Raw genomic sequence first — 18,916 nt, 5'->3', positions numbered from 1 at the left:
GACCCTCCCGGATGGAGGTGGAGTTAGGATATTTCTTTGGGCCTGTTTTTTTTTACTTCAATCTATATCTTACATGGGTAAGGATAAAGTGGGCTCACCTTGGGGGCAGAAGACCATGGACAGGTTTACCATACCAACCTCTATGGCGGAATTGGCGAGGTGAGAGCGGAGTAATGAGGGACGTAAACATTTTGCAGACTATAAAGGACAAACACCCCTCTCTGGACCTAAAACCAGTGAGGTCAGCATTGATCTCTTTCTCTCCTATGCCAAAACCTCCATAATGCCGTGGATAGAGTTACTTAAATGCATCTCTTGAGCAGAGGATTCTTTGTGGACCCTTCAGGGCTAGGTGACCCGGCTTTTGAGGACCATCAGAGAGCTGGAGAGCCATGCAGAGATGTTAAGGGACGCACCCGGCAGAATAATATATGGGTGGTTGGGCTGCTGGAAGGAGCAGAGGGTCCCCAGCCAACTCTATTTGCCATGATGAGGCTTCAATAATGGGTGCCGAAGGAATATCTATCTCAGTGCTGCGCAGTGGAGAGGGTGCATCGATCCCTGGCCGCAAGCCTCTGCTCCCCCGGGTGCTCTTCGTTGGTCTCTCATACTCCGCCTCCTGAACTATATGTTCCGGGACACAGGCGGCTAAGAGGAAAGGCATCCTGAAGTCTGGGGCTAATCCCACCATGGCATTCACAAACTATACGTTGAAGATCTAACAGCAACGTTGTTCATTTCAGGAGGTCAAACAAAAATGTGCATTTAATGTCTAGGCTGTATTTTCCAGCATGACAAAAGGTACTTTATGACAGACAGTTAATAACTCTGAAAGTGTCTGGGACTGGTTGGAGATGCATCTGGCTGTAAGTGCCCCACGCCCTGGAAATGATCCTTATGAGAACTCTATACAACGGACTCTGGGGAAGTGCCGGAAACGTGGCCCCCACCGCGACTGGTGAGGTGCTCCCAGAGTGGCGGACATTACAAGAGGTGGCGGGCGACCTCCCATCTAAATCTAATGATGAGGGAATAGAGGATCTCCAGAATGAGCGCCAATGCCTTACAGACTCTGCAACTAAAATAGGTCGCTGGAAGTATGCTGTGGACCTCGGCCCATTTGAGCTCTAGTCCCTGGGGATTCGACTAAATGACCACTTGCGGACTTTACCTTAGACATCTCGATCCTGGCATCAAGCACACATTGGGTGGGAGAGACTCCTTTTTAAAAATTAAGAACTATTTTGTCTTGTAGGAGACTGGTAATACAGGAGTATATCTACTGGTAGGACCATTCTTCAGTTTTAGTGTCTAGCCTTTGGCAAACTGAATGGTCAATCACAAGCATTTCCCTCTACACTGTATGGTTTGTGAAAAAAAAATCCAAATAGCGTCTGGCTCCTTTCTGGGGTACAGCCACACAGCTCAGTTCTTTCACAATGCTTGACACTGTGAGACAAAGGACTTGTGTGAAATTAACCAGAAAGAGGACATTGGAAAGGGAGGAACTAGAAACCGGGCTAGTTACTCTCGTTCTAGTATTTTATAACTGTTGTTGAAGTGGGAGGGATTGTAGAAGGGAAGACTGATGAGAAACTGGATTGGACCAGTGGGCATGGCTAGGAAGAAGCTGTAGGCAGTGATCACTACTGTTAGCTCCACCTATAACGCAGTCCACTGACCTATGTACATGTTAACAAGTCAGCCAAAGGGTTACATTTCCTTGTGCTTTGTCATCCCCTTATATATTTCAAAGATATACCAAATTTTAAATTCTTTAAACATTCCTCTCATTTAATGCACGGAGGCTCATTTTAGATTGTGGCAACATTTCACATTAAAAATAAAGCTATACCACACATAGCTAAAGTTACCAACAAAGTTTACATTAAAATTGCACTTATTACAATTCGACAAACCTTTTATCGCTCACAAAGATTAAATGAATTCTTACCAGTGCATTCTTTGGTCTGTAGCTTCCCAGGAGAGAGGGATCTTAAAGAGAGGAACACAAATGTCACCGAAGCTCCTTTTAACAGTAATACATTGTTTGCAACAGTGAACTCTAAGCACCAAAGCACATAATCAAGTGCTGACTCGGCATGGGCACGCGCTTGTGCCTTAAATGATCAGACACGCAATAGTCGCCCCATCAAACATTTACTGTTATTATAAAAAAGTGACACTGGCTTTAATTTTCATATTTACTTCAGAATTCACATGTACAACAGGTCTCTCAGCACTGCATAGCAAGGGGAATACTTTATAACTACTGAGAATGTTTACATCAAAGGAGGTTGTATCCCATTAACCCCTTCAGTGCTTCAGACAGCCCCAGGCCATCTGACGCACCAGTGCTCATGTGCGTCGGACAGCCCCCGGCCATCTGATCACAAGGCACAAGGAATCCTGATGGGGCGGGCACCAGAGGGATTCCCCCCCCCCCCAACAGCCTCAGGAGCTGGGGGAAGGCCTTCCCCAGCTCACGAGGCTGTCTCTCTCATTTCTGTGCAATGACAATAAGCGCGCACGTGGTGCTGGCGTCATTGCACAGAAACCGAAATGTGCAGATAGGCTAATTTCAGTTTCACTTTCTTCGTGCCCAGGGGGTTATCTCAACCCTCCAAGCACGTAGAAAGTCAGGAGATGTATCATTGGAAAGGAGAGAATTTACCCTTTTCAATGGTACCCCTTCCTAGTGGTACCATGCTTGGGGATCGCCCCAGGAGGGTGATCCCCAAGCTGGGATCCACTTACTAGGCAACAAGGAGGAGGGAGCAGCCCCTTCGGCAAGGGCCTTTGCTCCCCCAAAATATTTTGAAAAAAAACAGCCTTTCTGCCCTCCCTGGGGGGCAGAAAGTTCACTAAAAGTCAGGGATTCTTTAGGTCTCGCCTAGTGTTGCTGCTTACAAGGACTTTCAGAAGAGGGCTTTAAGCCCCACCCCTCATTTCCATTGGACTCCCTTTCCCCTGCTTTGCTGCTGTCACAAAGCACTTTCTTATCTTTATGGGGCCATGTGTTTCTAATTAGAAACACATGGCCTCATAAAGATAAGAGGTCCCCATGTTCCGGCTCCAGCGCGGTCCTCTTTCACTTTCGGGACCGCGCTTGTTATCCTTTTTCTGCTGTGACAGGAACTCAAGGTCACCCGGGGATATCTTGTGTTTATTTTCAGTTTTTCCTGCACGTTCTGGGCTTTTGTTGTGACTTGAATTGGAACAAAAACATCAGAAACGACAAGAAAGTAACCGGAGGAGGCGCAGGGCTGCTAGGCCGAGGAGGTGAGTGCCCCCCTGCGCTTACGAGAAATGGTCCCGAGTTTAAACATTGTACCTGTGCGAGGTGAAGTGACACGAGGTGTGGGTCGGCCCTTCCTGGAATTGTCTGAAACTTTTAGGTTTCCTTGTGTGTTTATTTGAAGTTTTGCAGTTCTTTTCCCGCACGGGTGGGTCGTGCGTCTATTTGCACCTTGTGTGATTGTCGGTTCGGAAGTTGTTGTTGCTTTCAGGAGTTTGTGCGCCTGTTTTCAGGTGTGGGAGCTGCCCCCTCCCTGCCAGGTGAGGGCTGGGTGTGTACCACGGCGGCAGCTCCCTGGGCTGGGTGGGACCGGCGGCTTTCAAAATACCCCCACCCACACAACACCGTTGTATAGCTCTGTATGTGCCCCCCGCCCCTCAGAGGTGCTGGGGGGTCTCTCCTACAAACTGAATATACCCTCCCCCGTTGCCAGCTGTTTCTCTTCAGCAGCTCAGTGTATGTGCGTTATTCCAGTGTGAGTCTGTGTGCGCCCCCTTAAGTACACGGTGACATAAACTAAACGGTGCAAATTAAATATGCGCTCCTTTTATTCCACCCGGGATGGATATGACCCAGACGTGACCCGGGCACGCAAGGGAGGTGGGAGTAGACAAGTAATCGTTAATTGTTTTAGGGGACAATGGTGGGTGTTACTTAATGTTGGTGTCCAGGGCTGTTGATGGGACAATAAATCCGCTCTTGCAGAACTGAAATCTTTTGTGATGTTCCACAAGTGCGGTACGTCAATGGGAGAGCGCACTGAGGCCATTGGGCAGGCGCTTCTGAGTCGAACTTGTGCCTGTAGCGCTGCACTTTGGTAATTTGTTATACACCGTGAGATTTTAAGTATTGAAACGTAAAACACATAAGAACAGGTCGTCCTTTTTTATGCTGATTCAACCGGTGAATAAAAGGTTCTCTCCTTTTAATCACACCTCTGTCGTGTGTCCTGAATAATCTCTTTGAACTTTAAGGTTCATATATTGTATTATCTATTTTCAGGCTGAGAGAAAACATTCCTAGTCCCACTAACTGGGTGATGGTGAGGGGTTTCGGCGACCCTACAGAGTGTGTTTGTGGAGGGGGGGCAGCTTCCCTGCAGGGTGAGGGGGTAACATCCCTGCAGTGTGTGTGTGGGGGTGTTTGCTTTCTGGGAGGGCGTGCAGGTGAGATTGCAGGACTGTGTGGAAAGGGGGGGGTGAACTGGGTACCGACGGAATGGGGTAAGATGGGGATGGAGACACCCGGCATAGGCGGCTGAGGGGGGACGGGGAAGGGGCACACCTGGAAGGTTTGGGAGTCTGCCAAGGTCTCCAAACAGACCTGGGAGTGATACTGATTCTGAAGGACGTTGAGAGGTGTGTGGGGGGGTGTTGGTAGGGAGGATGGGGCCTGGGCAGTCTTTTGGACGCGGTGGTTTGAGGCTCATGCCAGGTGGTGAGGTGTAGGTGAACAGGGGGGTGTATGCCATGGGGTGGGCTCCTGTAAGGTGTTGAGATATGGGGTCATTGCAGCGTATGTTACAGGCCCTGCCCCCCCTCCCCCCGGTTACAGCATTGTCAGCACGTTACAGGCTCTGCACCCCCCAGGTTACTGTACTGTACGCGTCACAGGCTCTGTCCCCCCCACCTCCAAGGTTACAGCACTGTCTGCGCGCTACAGGCTCTGACCCCCCCCCCCCACAGGTTACAGCACTGTCTGCATGTTACAGGCTTTGCACCCCCCAGGTTACTGTACTGACTGCGCGTTGCAGGCTCTGCCCCCAAACCCCTCACCCCGTTACAGCACTGTCTGCACGTTACAGCCCCCAGGGCCTGTGTTTAGGGGGAAGTGGTGTGGTGACGTCATCAGGGCTAAGACTCCGGACTTAGAATGTGGCTGCGGCCTGGCTTAACAGGCGCCCTGAGGCCCACTCTAGGCGCTGTGGCAGCAGGTGGGTGTCCTTTGACCTGCAAACCCCAGTGCAGTGCAGAAGCACTTGTCAGTCGACTCTACTGCACCATTCATTTCACCATCAGCTAATGACGTCAGGGCGGTCGTTGCCCGGTGGCTTTACTTTACTTTCTTTGACTTCAAAGTGAGATGATATATGTGACAGTCATGCTGGATACTGGGGGTGTGCTGGAGGAAGGCTGTACAGATGTCTTATTTTCTAGCACAAAATGTAAATGTCAGCAAATGAACTGTGCATGTGTTTAAGGATATAAAAAACACAACTGAAGCACATTTTTTGGTAATTCCGAATTGTGGTGGAAACAAATATTTGAATACGACCAAAAGAAATCAATACCCTACGTGATGACATTTCCATACATTATCGTTTGTGTGCTGTATACTTTTATCACTTAAACTGTCTGGCGGTGCAAATGTAGCGGTCATTTGAATTGAAGATGTGTTGTCTGTAATGGCAGTGCACTCCACACTACACCACTTCAACACTGCGTCACTGCACTCTACTCTGCATCACTCCACACTACACCACTCCACACTTCGTCACTGCACTTTTTTCTGCACAACTCCACGCTGCTGCACTCAACTTTACTCGGCAACACGCTACTCTAATCTGCTCTGCATCACTGCACTTTACGACCCTCTCATCTACATCATTGCACTCCAAGTCACTTTACACTGCACCACTCGATTCTGACATTCGTCACTATACTCCACTGTAATCTACTGTGCACCACTGCCCTCTTTGTCACTGTAATGTGAACTACTCTACACTCGGCGTCACTTTACTCTGCACCACTGTACCCTCCCTGCTCCACTCTGAAATGATCTACAATGCGTCACTGCACCCTACTCCACTCTACGATGCTACAATCTACTCTGCACCACTGTACTCAACGCCAATGAACTCTACACCACTTTACCCAAAGCCAATGCACTCTACGCCAATCTACTCTGCGCCACTGTACTTTACACCACTTCAATCTAGTGCACTCCACTCTGACACTCTACTCCATTAAACTCTGCTCCACTCTGATACTCTTCTCCACTTTATGACACTACTCCACCATACGGTGTTCTACGTCACTTGATTCCACTATACTCTATTCTACACGCTACTCCACTCAACTCTTCACCCTCTGTGCCACACCACTCCACGACACTGTCACTCTACTCTGCTGCACACCGCTCTGTGCCACTCCACTCTGCTGTACACCACCCAACAACACTGTCACTCTACTCTGCTGTACACCACTCTGTGCCACTCTGCTGTGCACCACTCCATGACACTATGCCACTTTACTCCACTCCACTTCACACCACCCAACTCTACGCCATTCCAGGGCTTTCTACGCCACTCCATAACACTCTGCGACACTTCACTCTCCTTTACACCGCAGACCTTTAGCCTAGTGGTTAGCCCAAAATGCTTGTTGTTGGTGGAAGTAACCTGTGCAGACATCCCAGAAGGCTGATGGTGGGGTGGGTGTGCAGGGTGCTGGGACTGATGGATAGGCAGGGGCTGATGGTGGGGTGAGTGCGCAGGGTGCTGGGGCTGATGGAGAGGCAGGGGCTGATGGAGGGGTGGGTGAGCAGGGCTCTGGGGGTGATGGAAGGGCGCTGGCTGATGGAGGGGTGTGTGAGCAGGGTGCTGGGGCTGATGGAGGGGCGGGGGCTGATGGAGGAGTGGGTGAGCAGGGGGCGGGCTGATGGAGGAGTGGGTGAGCAGGGGGCAGGGGCTGATGGAGAAGTGGGTGAGCAGGGGGCGGGGGCTGGTGGAGGGGAGGGCTGTAGAGTGCTCACATCTTGAGGTTTCGAGCGGCCTGATGGATTGTTTGTGATTTATGCAGCTGGTGGGGTTTTATGGCGTAAGCCCTCATAGGGGTCCTGATGGGGTCAGTTTTAGTTAGGTCTCTCCTAGGCAGCGCACATGCGTTGATTAGGAGGGGGCCTTTTGGAATCGATTAGCTTTTTGGGCAAAAACGTGCACGTTTTGCATTGCTTTGTATTGCAACACGTGCACGTTTGGCGTTTCCCTTGTGGGAGCGAGCAGCAGCGCCATGTGTTAGCTATTATCGCGCTCGCACCCGCAAGGTAAACGCTGCGTGTCCCTGATCTCGGCCGCACAACCCCACCCCACCCACTTGTTATTTCTAGTCTTTTCCTCACCTTGGTTTTCAACTGATTCCCTTGCTCTAGCCACTTTGATTCATCGCCAGAGTGGAAGCCTTCCTTCCCTCCACCGAAACTTCTACATAAAAGTTTAAATGAAATATTTTACCTGCTCTTCCTCACTTCTGCTTCTTGCAATGCGTATGTATTTTGCAGGTCTGCGCATTCCCTCGGCAACAATGGAAACAAAAGTACTGCAGATCACGCGACCACGGAGCAAGAGCCAGCACCGGCGCCTATTGTATTACAGGCAGACTAGAATCACGCTAGTTCCTTAGCAAAGTAAATATCAAAACGTTCTGAATGCAAGGTGCCCAAAATAATTTGTTACCATCACGACAGTATCAATTTCTAACACGGCCCAGTCTCATAAATCGTAATTATAAAGCACACACTATTTAAAGTTCAGGCTGCACCGGTCAGTCGGTTCACTGGGAAAGAGGGCACTAGCTAAAAGTAAAGGCCTGCTTTCCACAAATCTACACTCTGCATACACCAATCCAGTGACCATGGACGCAGGTACCCTCACTCCAGTTTTCAACCAGCACTCCGGGCCTGATTACGAGTGGGTTAGGTAATGAATTTAAGAGATTTGAAGGTATTTCATTACGAGATTGAAGGTATTTAATGCATAGTTCTCGTTATCGGATGTGTTAAATGACTCAACCTTCCTTAAATTTCAGCAGAACAAACCTGCAGAAAAATAACAGGGAAAAACCATAGTTAATTTCCGTATCATCCAGGTTTTGGTGCACCAAAATCCGCATGTTCTTCTCCAACATCTCGTGATAGGTAGTATTTATCGAACTTAATACATAACGTATCCTATAGTATTGTTTTTTTTATCATGTGCCATAACTACTACATATGGTCGTAACCAGGCCCTAAATGAGTGTCTGTCAGCGGCAGTCGGTGACATATAAAATGGTGGGGCTGTAATGAAAGTAAATTACATTAACAAGCATTGGCTTAGCCAATAGGTCTCGCTTGTGGGACCTTAAAAGTATTTAGTTATGCAGCACAATATCCTTGGTGCAACAACATCAACTGTTGTGCAAGGCTAAACACTTATAAGGTCCCAAAGGCGAGACCTATTGGCAATGCCAATGCTTGTTTTAATACTATGTAGGTGTGGGGGCTAGCCAAGATAGGCATGCAGATGTACCCACCGCCCCCCAGCACAAATCCAGTCTTTCTGCCCCCTGGGGGGGGGCAGATGGAGCAGTAGTCCCCAATCTGCAAAAGCCAGGGATTTAAAAAAAATGTGATTCAGGAGTGGGGGCTGCCCAAGATGGGCATACCAATGCCCCCAACCCCACTCCCAGCAAAGTTCCAGTCTTCACTTCAAACCAGGGATTTAAAAAAAAGAAAATTGGTTTAGGGGTGGGGGCTGCCCAAGATGGGCATGCCAATGCCCCCAGCGGAATTCCAGTCTTTCTGCCCCCTCCTGGGTGGCAGATTTGGGCAGTAGCCCCCAATTCCCCACCCCCCGGGGGGCCAAAAGGGAAGCCCCATAGGCAAAGGTCCACATTTCGCTATTTCATCAGGGCTGGTTGCTCTTCCCAGTGGGGCCTTGCTTGGCTGGCGGTGTGCGGGGATGACGCTTGCTTGGCTGGCGGAATGTGTGGGTGGCGCTTGGCTGGCAGTGTGCATCGACAGAATTTGGCAGGCGGTGTACATGGATGGCATCTGGCTGGTGGTGTACATGGATGGCGCTTAGCTTGCGGTGTGTGTGGATGGCACTTGGCTGGCGGTGTGCGTGGATGGCACTTGGCTGGTGGTATGTGTGGATGGGGGTGTGAGTATACTGACTCATGGCTGGCAGTGTGGTTTGCATGGATGCCCCAGCATTTTCTTACCCAGAATCGCTCACAAACCTCACATTTTCCTGATATTTCTGTATGGGTAGGTCGTAGGAATACCGCGCTGGCACACATTTCCTACCACCCAGCATTGCCCTTTTACTCGGAAGACTGTGTGGAATGCTGTGTGGTAGGATATTTGTGCCGGCACGGTGATCCCAAGCAAATATATGTGGAAAATTTGATTTTTTTAGCTATATTTGAGGTTTGCAGGGGATTCTGGGTAAGAAAACATAGGGGGGTCCACGCAAGCCATACCTCGCCGGACTCCGCCAGGTGTCTGGTTTTCAAAAACTTGGGGGCTTGGTAGTTTCCCAAGATGGCCACCGAGCCCGGGGCCAAAAACCCAGGTGACCCCCCCCCCTTGCAAAACCAGGTTGTTTTGTGATAGGTAAATTGGATGTCTCCTCAATACGTTTTGAGCCCTTGCCTGTTGCGGGTACTTGGTCCACCCACGCAAGTGAGGTGCCATTTTTATCAGAAGACTTTGGAGAATGCAGGGTGGGTGGAATTTTGTGGATCCATGCAGATTCCAGAACTTTCCATCACAGAAATGTGAGGAAAAGGTGGTTTTGTTGATAAAGTTTGAGGTTTGCAGGGGATTCTGGGTAACAGAACCTGGTGAGAGGCACCCAAGTCACCCCCTCCTGGATTCCCCTTGGTATCTTGTTTTCAAAAATGTATAGTTTTGCAAGGTTTCTCTAGGTGCCGGCCGAGCCAGGGTTCAAAATCTACAGTTAGGCACTTTGCAAAAAAAGGGACAGTTTTCACAGTAAAAATGTGGTGTATCCACGTGGCGTTTTGGTCTATTTCCTGTAATGGGCACTAGGCCTACCCACGTAAGTGATGTACCATTTTTATTGGAAGACTTCGGGGAATGCGGAGTGGGTGGAATTTTGTGGATCCACACAGATTCCAGAACTGTCCATCACAGAAATGTGAAGAAAATGTGTTTTTGTTTTTACAAAGTTTGAGGTTTGCAAAAGATTCTGGGTAACAGATCCTGATGAGAGCAACATAAGTCACCCCCTCCTGGATTCCCCTGGGTGTCTAGTTTAAAAACAATTATAGTTACAGGGACCTAAGCGCAAATTACCACAAAACCCCAAAAAAGGCTTTGCACAGGGGAGGAAAAGGCCTAGCAGCGAAAGGGTTAACAACAGAGATGCTAAACAATTTGTTTCAAGCAGACTCTGATATAAGGAGGAGTGCAGTTGTCAGATTTATACAGTATAAAACAAGACACCATCAAGATACAGCCAACCACCTGGCCACCATGCTCCAAATGAAGATAGTGCTAGAACAATCCACTTGAAATATTCTAACCCCAATGACCACCCTTAAATAGCATACCAACAACACATCGTCCCCGGCAGCCCAAAAGAACAAAACCTCATCAGCTAAGAAATTATAAGAAAAACAACAAAGTAAAAGAAATGGAAAATGAACAAATCATCAATGAGCTAACTTTTATACAGCCCTAGAACAGTTATCAATGCATTAAACATCCTCAGAAGCAAACAATGTACTGCAAAGAAAACGTGAACCACAATCTTACTTCATGCACAGCCCTACTACCACCAGCCAGTTCTTTGCACAGCCATTCTCTCGCTCAGAGGAAATGGCCACTATCCCAGTCATACACCAATCTTCCAACTAACATCACAGCAACTGACTAGCCAGACATACTCCAGAACCACTTACTAGTCTCAAAATAGCCCCAAAATATTGATGGTTCCTTTATCACAAAAATGAAGTTCCTGATATAAACCGTCTCAATTATACACCAATCCTTCTGCAAGACACCTTTCACTACCTTTTGTACTTGCTTTGACAAAACAATTTCTTCCTGGCGGAACTCCCCTCCTGAGAATTCCTGACCATCGATCCATTCTTATGCCACAAAGGACTCCGGTTGGATCCAGCAAGTCATCCCCTCAAACACACTAAAGCTAAGAATGGATAATACTATTATGTGCGTTACGATGTGCCCAGATAGTCTTTCTCAGATCTTCTTTGCGCATATACCCGGTCTCACTGACTCTGTGTGTTCATTTTGACCTATTTGTTAATGTTTTTCAGTCAGTTTATCAGCTTGGGAGGTATGTAGGGCTGTTCTAGGATGTTCAGTGGACAAATTTGGGGTGGTTTTAATTTCAAGTGTCCTTCTCATGTGCCTCTCCAGGCACAACCTTTGTGTAGAGTGATTCTTACAACAGCACGTAGCACCGGAGCGGTTTCCAACCTGGTGCACGCACAACAGAAACAGAAAAGGTGTGAGAATTCAGCACCTGGCTGTCAACAGCCCAACTGAAGGAGTAATCAGAGACAGACAAAAGAGGCAGGCCTAACTTAGAAATCCCCTCACATCCGACTTCAGTCTCACTCCAACTAGCTACCAAATAGCAGTGCTTACCCTTGATTCCAGTCTACTGCCCACAGAAAGGGCATTCTTGATACACCCCCCACATAGTCAGGGACTGGCCAGTGCCTCAGCAAAAATGCTAAATGAGCATGACACTTGGGCCAAAATAAAACCCAGGACCTGAGGTATACATATAGTAGGGCACTCAGGGCAGTGGAATATGTCCATATATCATGCGGGGGGACCTTCCTGTTCCAAAATCATTATTTCTTTGTAGCAATAATTTTTACTAGCAAAAATACAGCACAAAAAAACCAACAAAAAGTCCAAGGACATGCAAGGCCAACAAAGAACCATAAAGTAATACAAATGGTGAGCACAATACGGATACAATAGTCAATTAAGAGGAACATGAGAAAAACAAGAATTGGCATAGCCAATAGGTCTCGCCTTTGGGACCTTATAAGTGTTTAGCCATGCAACAGTTGCATAACTAAATACTTATAAGGTCCCAAAAGCGAGACCTATTGGCTATGCAAAGCGGCCGCGAAAGTTAAAGTGATCGCGATCTCGATCAAACATCAAAGCACCGCGAAACCGAAAGTAATCGCGGTAAAGCGCAGCGCGCGCGCCCGCGCACATGCACTGTAGCTCTAGGCTGGCCTGGTAGCACTTTTTGGAGCCCTCTCAATAAGTCTCGCTAAACCAGCGCATGCGCTGGGTCAGGCGAGACCTAATGAAAGCGTGCAAAGAGGGGGGGTAAACTATAAACAGAGAGAAGGGGAGAAAAGAAGAGGAGAGGGGGAGGGGGATAGAAAAGAGAGAAGAGAGGAAAAAACAAAACTACGAGACAGAGAAGGGGGGTTGAACTGAAAGAGAGCAGGGGCAGCAGGTCGGTTAGGCAGAGCCCAAAGACGCGTACCACATCAATAAGGGGGGATGGAGAAGGGGTGGGCAAGTGAAACGACAGACTGGAGGGCAGCAGAGGAAGGACACAAAAGTCAGGGTCATTGCTAATCAGGTGCGGTGGGGGTAGTTTTGCAAAAAAAGGAGGACCACGTGAGAAGGAAAAGGTCAGCCTTGTCCATCATGTTGTAAATGATTTTCTCACAGAATGCAGCTTTGTACATCGAGGCAAGCCATTCCTCATGTGACAATTGAGGGGAGTGCCAGTACCGTAGAATACAGATCTTGGCAGTTGTGAGGGCGGTGACAAGCAGGCGACAGATACGACAATCCAAATTAGAAAGGTCCGCTAGGTCATGGAAAAGAATCATGGGGCTCAGGAGCGGCAGTGCTAGGTCCATAGTTTCCCAGAGGGTCGATCCCACTCCTGTCCAGTAGGGGCAGATGGCAGAACAAATAAGTAGTATATTAACAATGTTGCATGACGCATAATCGCATCTAAGCTGTGCCAGGGACAAATGCCAACTTTGGAGAATCTTAAAGAAAGTGAGCTTTATCCATGCCTTTCGGATGCCTCGGTCCAGGTCCTCCATCATCTCACTCTTCCTCCTCACCTGCAGACATGCTTGCCAAGTCCTCCTGAAGCTGATCAGCTGCGGCCACAAGTAGAGGTGATGTACTAGGAGGTTGCAGAATCCGGATATTACGTCTCTAAACTGACCTCAGGTGTTGAAGTAGGAAAGTATAGGAGAATGGGGGATTGTCCAGGGCTGGGGACAGAGTCTGATCAGAAGGCAGCGGGGAGTTACATGTAGCACCATTGTTTGGAGTGTCTTGATTGAACACACCGGGGTCCCCTTGAGCCTACCCAGACTCACACCGTTGTTTCTCAGGCTCTTTATAGTTCCAGCCGTCGGTAAACCTGGCTGACTTACCGATACAACAACACTCACTGTACCCTAAGAGGCCCACACCGGACGCCTCTTACCCTGGATGCCGGTCCCGTAAATATCCCTACTCAACGCCCTGCATCGAGCCACTATCTGCAGTTCCGTTTTGCGGTTCCAGATGCTCTCGGCGGAACCGTGCTGAATTATCAATATGACAGTAATAATTGTACCCTAAGACACCAACGCCAGACCCCGACTTCACTGGACGCCGTGCCGACAAAATTCCTTCTTGACCCCCTGTATTGGCATCTTATTTGTTACGGATCCCTCCTCATGGTCGCATGTTACAAATATCCCTAACAAACAATTTGGTCTCCAATTGGATCTATTAGGCGATCCATTCGCCCCTTGCTCCGCGGAATACCAGTTAGGTGCCCTATATGTTGGCCCCTCCATGATTGCAATTCTAATACCACGCAACACTGCAAATATTTAGTAACCTGGTCCTGATGATGATCTGTATTGCTATCAGGTAAAAAAGACGTTGACTCACTAGCGCAATTGTTTGGTGCATACTTGTTTTGGTTTATTAACCAACTGATTCATCTCTAAGTTGTTATCAAATGAAATTGGACCACTATATATGCTCCTTTGTAAATATTGGTATCACTGTTCTTTTGCGCCGCCTCTCGCTGGCTTCACTAGTCACTTTGCGCCGTTCACTTTTTCACGAGCACAAATTCGCACAAGTGGTACAGGTTACATGCCATTTAATGTAATACAGTGCTTCTTCTCTATTTTAATGTTGAATATAAACTGCTTCCACCAATTACTACATAAATCATCGATGTCTCCCTGTCTCCATTGCTTTCCTACAACTGTTGTGCACGTTTATAAATATTTGCCACCAAATATTGTTATTTGCTGCATATACTTATTACCTAGGTCCCAACTGGGTTTACAGGTTACCTCCTTGACTGTTTGGAGTGTGGCAGGCATCCTCACCTTGCAAGGTCGCAAAGGACTTGATTTTGCAGCCGGAGATCAGGTGGGCTAGGTGTAGGGCCCTGTACCAAAGGCTCCAGTCAACCATGGCCCCTCCTATGCGGAGACCAGTATTGTTCCATAGGGGAGCCTTGTCATGAAGATGAGCGTCTACCGAATGGAGCTTGTGGGCCCGAATCCAGGTGGTGTGCATGGCTTTCAGCATGGGGTTGGGGGGTTCCGTGTAGGCGGGGCTAGGAAGATAGAGGGCCTTCAGTCTTTCTGGGCCATCCTTGAGCCCACATTCGATTGCGACCCGTAGCAGTGGGTCCTGGACGCGTGGTGCATGTACATCATTTGCCCTAAATGAAGAGGCAGGTAGTAATGTTCCACTGATGGCAACCCAGACCACCTGCTGATCTATGGGAGATAAGCCTGTTGATAAGGACACCCAAGTACCTGAGGCGAGAAGTCTTCCACTGGAAGGGAAAGCCTGCAATGCCGGCACACATGGCGACCCTTGACAATGGTATGACCTCACTCTTCCCCCAGTTAACCCTATAACCAGAAATTGACACGAAGGTGTCAATAAGTTCTAGTACCATGGTGGACCACCCGGCGTGGGGATCCCCGCAATCCGATCCGATTGGTGTAGCGACACGGCCAAGGGCTGCACTGCACAGAGAAAGTGTAGGGGGGATAGCAGGCAGCCCTGACGGTTCCCCTATTGGCCGGGAAAGGGTCAGGAAGGAAGCCCCACAGTTGACCTGCACCGAGGGGGGAGAGTTGCAAAGCCGCCTCACTCTGGAGATGATGTCATCACCCAGGCAAATTTTTCGAGCACTGCAAACAGGTAGTCCCATTCTACCCAGTTGAAGCCTTTCTCAGTGTCCAATGACAAAGCAAGAGCCTCATCTGGTAGATCCGCTGCTAACCAGACAGCGATAGTTTTCAAAGATGGTTGGACAAACCCCACCTGCAAATGATGAATGAGAGAGGGGAGGCCATGATTGAGGCGGGCGGCCAATAGGCTGGCCAATGCAAAATTTCTATTTTATTGTTTTGTTAAGTTTATTCTGCTTCCAATGTCTCAGATGTTATGGTGTTTCATCTTCCCCAAATTAGAAAAACAACATTCAGAAAACATTGGCACCTGAGGTTATGCCACACCTGATTCTATAGTAGTGTTGAGGCATCAACCAGTCTCAAAGTCCACAGTGTAAATGGGTAATTGAAAACTTCTTGTGGAAGAAGCCTTTCACATGCATTAATGTCTGTGTGCTGAACTCTAGCATCACCAGCCGGCAATCCCCAGAGCCTATTCACGTTGGGGTGGATCCAAATGGGAGTGTTCAAGTTATGTTAGGTAACAATATGGCTAGGCTAGCAAAAGTAGAGCGTTATCTGTTTACCAGCTAAAGTTAGACAGAACCAAGCTTGGACGCCATACAGGTTAAGTATGATTGAGAGCCGGCTAGCCAGAGGGGTCTGAGACTACGTGTAATATATGTCTATCAGTGATGGCATCTATGAACAAAAACTCTATCAGAACCACACAAGCAACCATCATACATTCTTCCACTCTTAAAACCGCGATACATGACAAATTCAGGACAGGACCTATATGGCATCATGCACGTAAAGGATATCACGATGCATCAGCACATTATCATCATGTTCCATTAACAATCAATTGATGTGGAGCCAAAAGAGTCCATGTAGTCCTCTAACAAATCTGGGTGAGTGCATTTCATTTTTTGACATCCACAGCATTACTGTGAGTCAAATAGGCAATACTTACTATCTCACCTTTCCCAACTGAGGGAGGATAGGCAAAAACGTATTTGATTAATGTTTTAATCGTGAGAGACATTAGCCAGATGTGGATGGTTTGCCCTTCAAAACAGAAAGTGCCACATTTTTTCTTGGCAAGATGCAGGATCATCCAGGAATGATGGTGTTTCAGCAGACATGTAATAGTAGGTCGAGGTCTGTTGTATGGCAACTGAGTGGTGGCATGATCCATGATCTGTCTCTTTCCAGTTCAGGCCTTTAGTCCTTGCAGAGCCCGCAATAGGGGCATTAGGGAACACACTTAGGGGCCGATTCCGATCCGGCTCGGAAAGCACTCCGACCGAGCCGGAGTCCTGCAGTCCGACCGAGCGAGTACGATGCAGCCGTATGCTGCCGGACTCGGTTCGGTCGGACTTCCATAGAAGTCAATGGGAGCCGGTCGTACGACACGTACATGAGCTCCCATTGACTGAATGGGTATGTCGCGGACAAGTGCACCCCCTACAGTGGGTACGCGTCGGTGCCATCCGCACCGTACATGCCTGTGTTGGGGAGACCCATGGGTCTCCCCCTGTGTCCGAGTCGTAGGGCTGGGGGTCCGATGTGGACCCCCAAAGGCAACCACCCGGACAATTTGCGAGCCGGACACTCCGTCTAGCACAGGCTGTCCGACGCGTGCATCGTACTGGCTCGGTCGTGAATTGCATCTATTGCACGCCACGGTTAGCTTACGACCAAGACGTATGGAGCGGTTCGGACCCGGAAACGACTCGGTCGGTGAATTTCACGTAGCTCGCCTCGTACTTGCTCGCTCGTACTGCTGTACGAGTCGGCCGGAAAACACGCGTACAGCTCATAGTTTTTCCGGCCGGATCGCGTTCGGTGCCCTTTCGACCCGGATCGGAATCGGCCCCTTTGTGGTTATACTGGAGTCTTCCACAGTGGCAGCTCCTCCACTAAGGTGGAGAAGCATCGCCCCACTGCTTAGCAGCAGTGAAAGAAAGGAAAAATAAAATGATAATAACGATGTTATTATCATTTTATTTGTTCCTGCTGCAGCATCTTGGCTGAGGGGGTGGGTCTGCTCGGCTCACAGAGCTGGGCAGGGGATGAGTGATGGGCACACTGTAAGTGCGCATGACGCTTTGGCCGGCCGTCTCGGGCGTTACAGCCTGGGTGGAGAACATGCCTAGGCCCCCATTCCCATTCGCAGAGCCACAGCGCTGACCAATCACAACACTGCATTGCAAAGTTGTGATTGGCTCAGTGGGGCCTGGGTGCTTCCTGATGGTCTCAGGCGAGGAGGAGAGACGATGTGGGAGGGACGCAACGAGAAGGTACGTTTTTGGAGGTTTTTTTTGTTTTCTTACACCCCTCCTTAGAACGCCTCCCCCCACTCGCAACCTCCGATCCGTGCTTGCCAGTGGTCAGAGATACCTCTACAACTGTGCAGGTCTGTCAGGGTAGCCATCGGAGCTCTCCCAGTGAAGAGCCCTCTTGCATGTGGCTCCCATGCGAATTCCTAATTTGGGTAGAGGTGCGGGAGCATACACTTGCCTGAGAGGACTCTCAGGATAAAAGGCTTGTATCATTTGGTCAGGCTTCCGCTCTGGTCCTTTGGTATGCCATCTGTTTCTGCCCTCTACCAAATACCCCATTAGAGCGTAGTGTTCAAAGAATTTGCCACAACAGTCTTCCTCACTTTACAAATTGCTGTATTGTTTCCTGGCAGCACACATATTCACACATATTTAGAATGCAAATGGATACCAAAGGAGGGCAGATGAAGCCAGCAGATGTATTTTAGCTACCGATAGGCCTAAAGGCAGCACAACATGTTGACATTTTCCCCTACAGAAACCAAAAAATCTACGTTTAGCCCTGAACTTCTTTTGATAAGAAGTAAAAACGTGATCAGCAATGTTCTAGCATTTTCGTAGACAAAATTTGAAAGTTAGCTTTTATTCACAATCAGGTCTCTCTACAGAAAAATGCCACTTTACCTACACAGTGGCAAACACCATTTGGTAGCATGTCTCACCCGTATACATTAAACACCCACCCCTGTAGGCTTAAAACATACATTTAGAGGTTACTTAGCTAATGTAATTTTTTTTTTGTTATACAAAGCAGAATGCTGCACTGACATTTTATAGTTTTAAACTGCAATTAGCCAGGTCAAAACGGTTTCCCTGGAGTCATACATTTTTAGTGGTATATATGAGTGGTGTAAATCAACATTGAAGCCCACATATGGCATTGAACTTTCATACCACCGGTGTGCTTTCTGTTTGACGCACCATGGCCTTACAGCAACGTTAAGTAAGGCAATTTGGTGTAACTAATTTTAACCTATGCTTAAAGGGACAACACGCACATTGTGACACTGAACGACAGGGTCACAGCGCACTGAGATGTAATGCCAGCATAAAGCAGTCTACAAAAGGGCAAAGCATTTAAGGGGACCGCACGGAAAAGGCAATAATGAAAAAAAGCCCATCTATTTTCAGCTTTCAAACAAACTCTACAAAGAGGTCTCACCTTCCTGATCGGGCCAGCTCTCACATGTTCTTTCTCTGGGTGAGCATGTGAGAAGAGACGTGTCGGGCGAAGGGCTTTTTTCAATCTGCAATGGAAAAGCAGAAAATGGAGGGATAACATTTGAACATTGATAGCTATCATGTACAAAACACGA

General features: G+C 48.3%; 1 protein-coding gene across 2 annotated transcripts in view; it reads right to left on the bottom strand.

Annotated features, from left to right (window-relative positions):
- LOC146835003 (spermatogenesis-associated protein 6-like) overlaps positions 1 to 18,916 on the bottom strand; it is a 352,234-nt gene that overhangs the window by 223,635 nt on the left and 109,683 nt on the right. For both annotated transcript variants that reach the window (XM_085602664.1, XM_085602665.1), the window contains exons 4-5: positions 18,763 to 18,847; positions 1,955 to 1,995 (exon numbers count right to left, since the gene is read on the bottom strand). In XM_085602664.1, the coding sequence (XP_085458790.1) occupies positions 1,955 to 1,995; positions 18,763 to 18,847 (126 nt within the window). The remainder of the gene's footprint in view (positions 1 to 1,954; positions 1,996 to 18,762; positions 18,848 to 18,916) is intronic.

The sequence above is a fragment of the Triturus cristatus genome, chromosome 4_2 (genome assembly GCF_964204655.1).
Source record: "Triturus cristatus chromosome 4_2, aTriCri1.1, whole genome shotgun sequence".
Lineage (NCBI taxonomy): Eukaryota > Metazoa > Chordata > Amphibia > Caudata > Salamandridae > Triturus > Triturus cristatus.
Note: the sequence above shows the minus strand (reverse complement) of the source record. Positions and strands in the feature narration are given on the sequence as shown.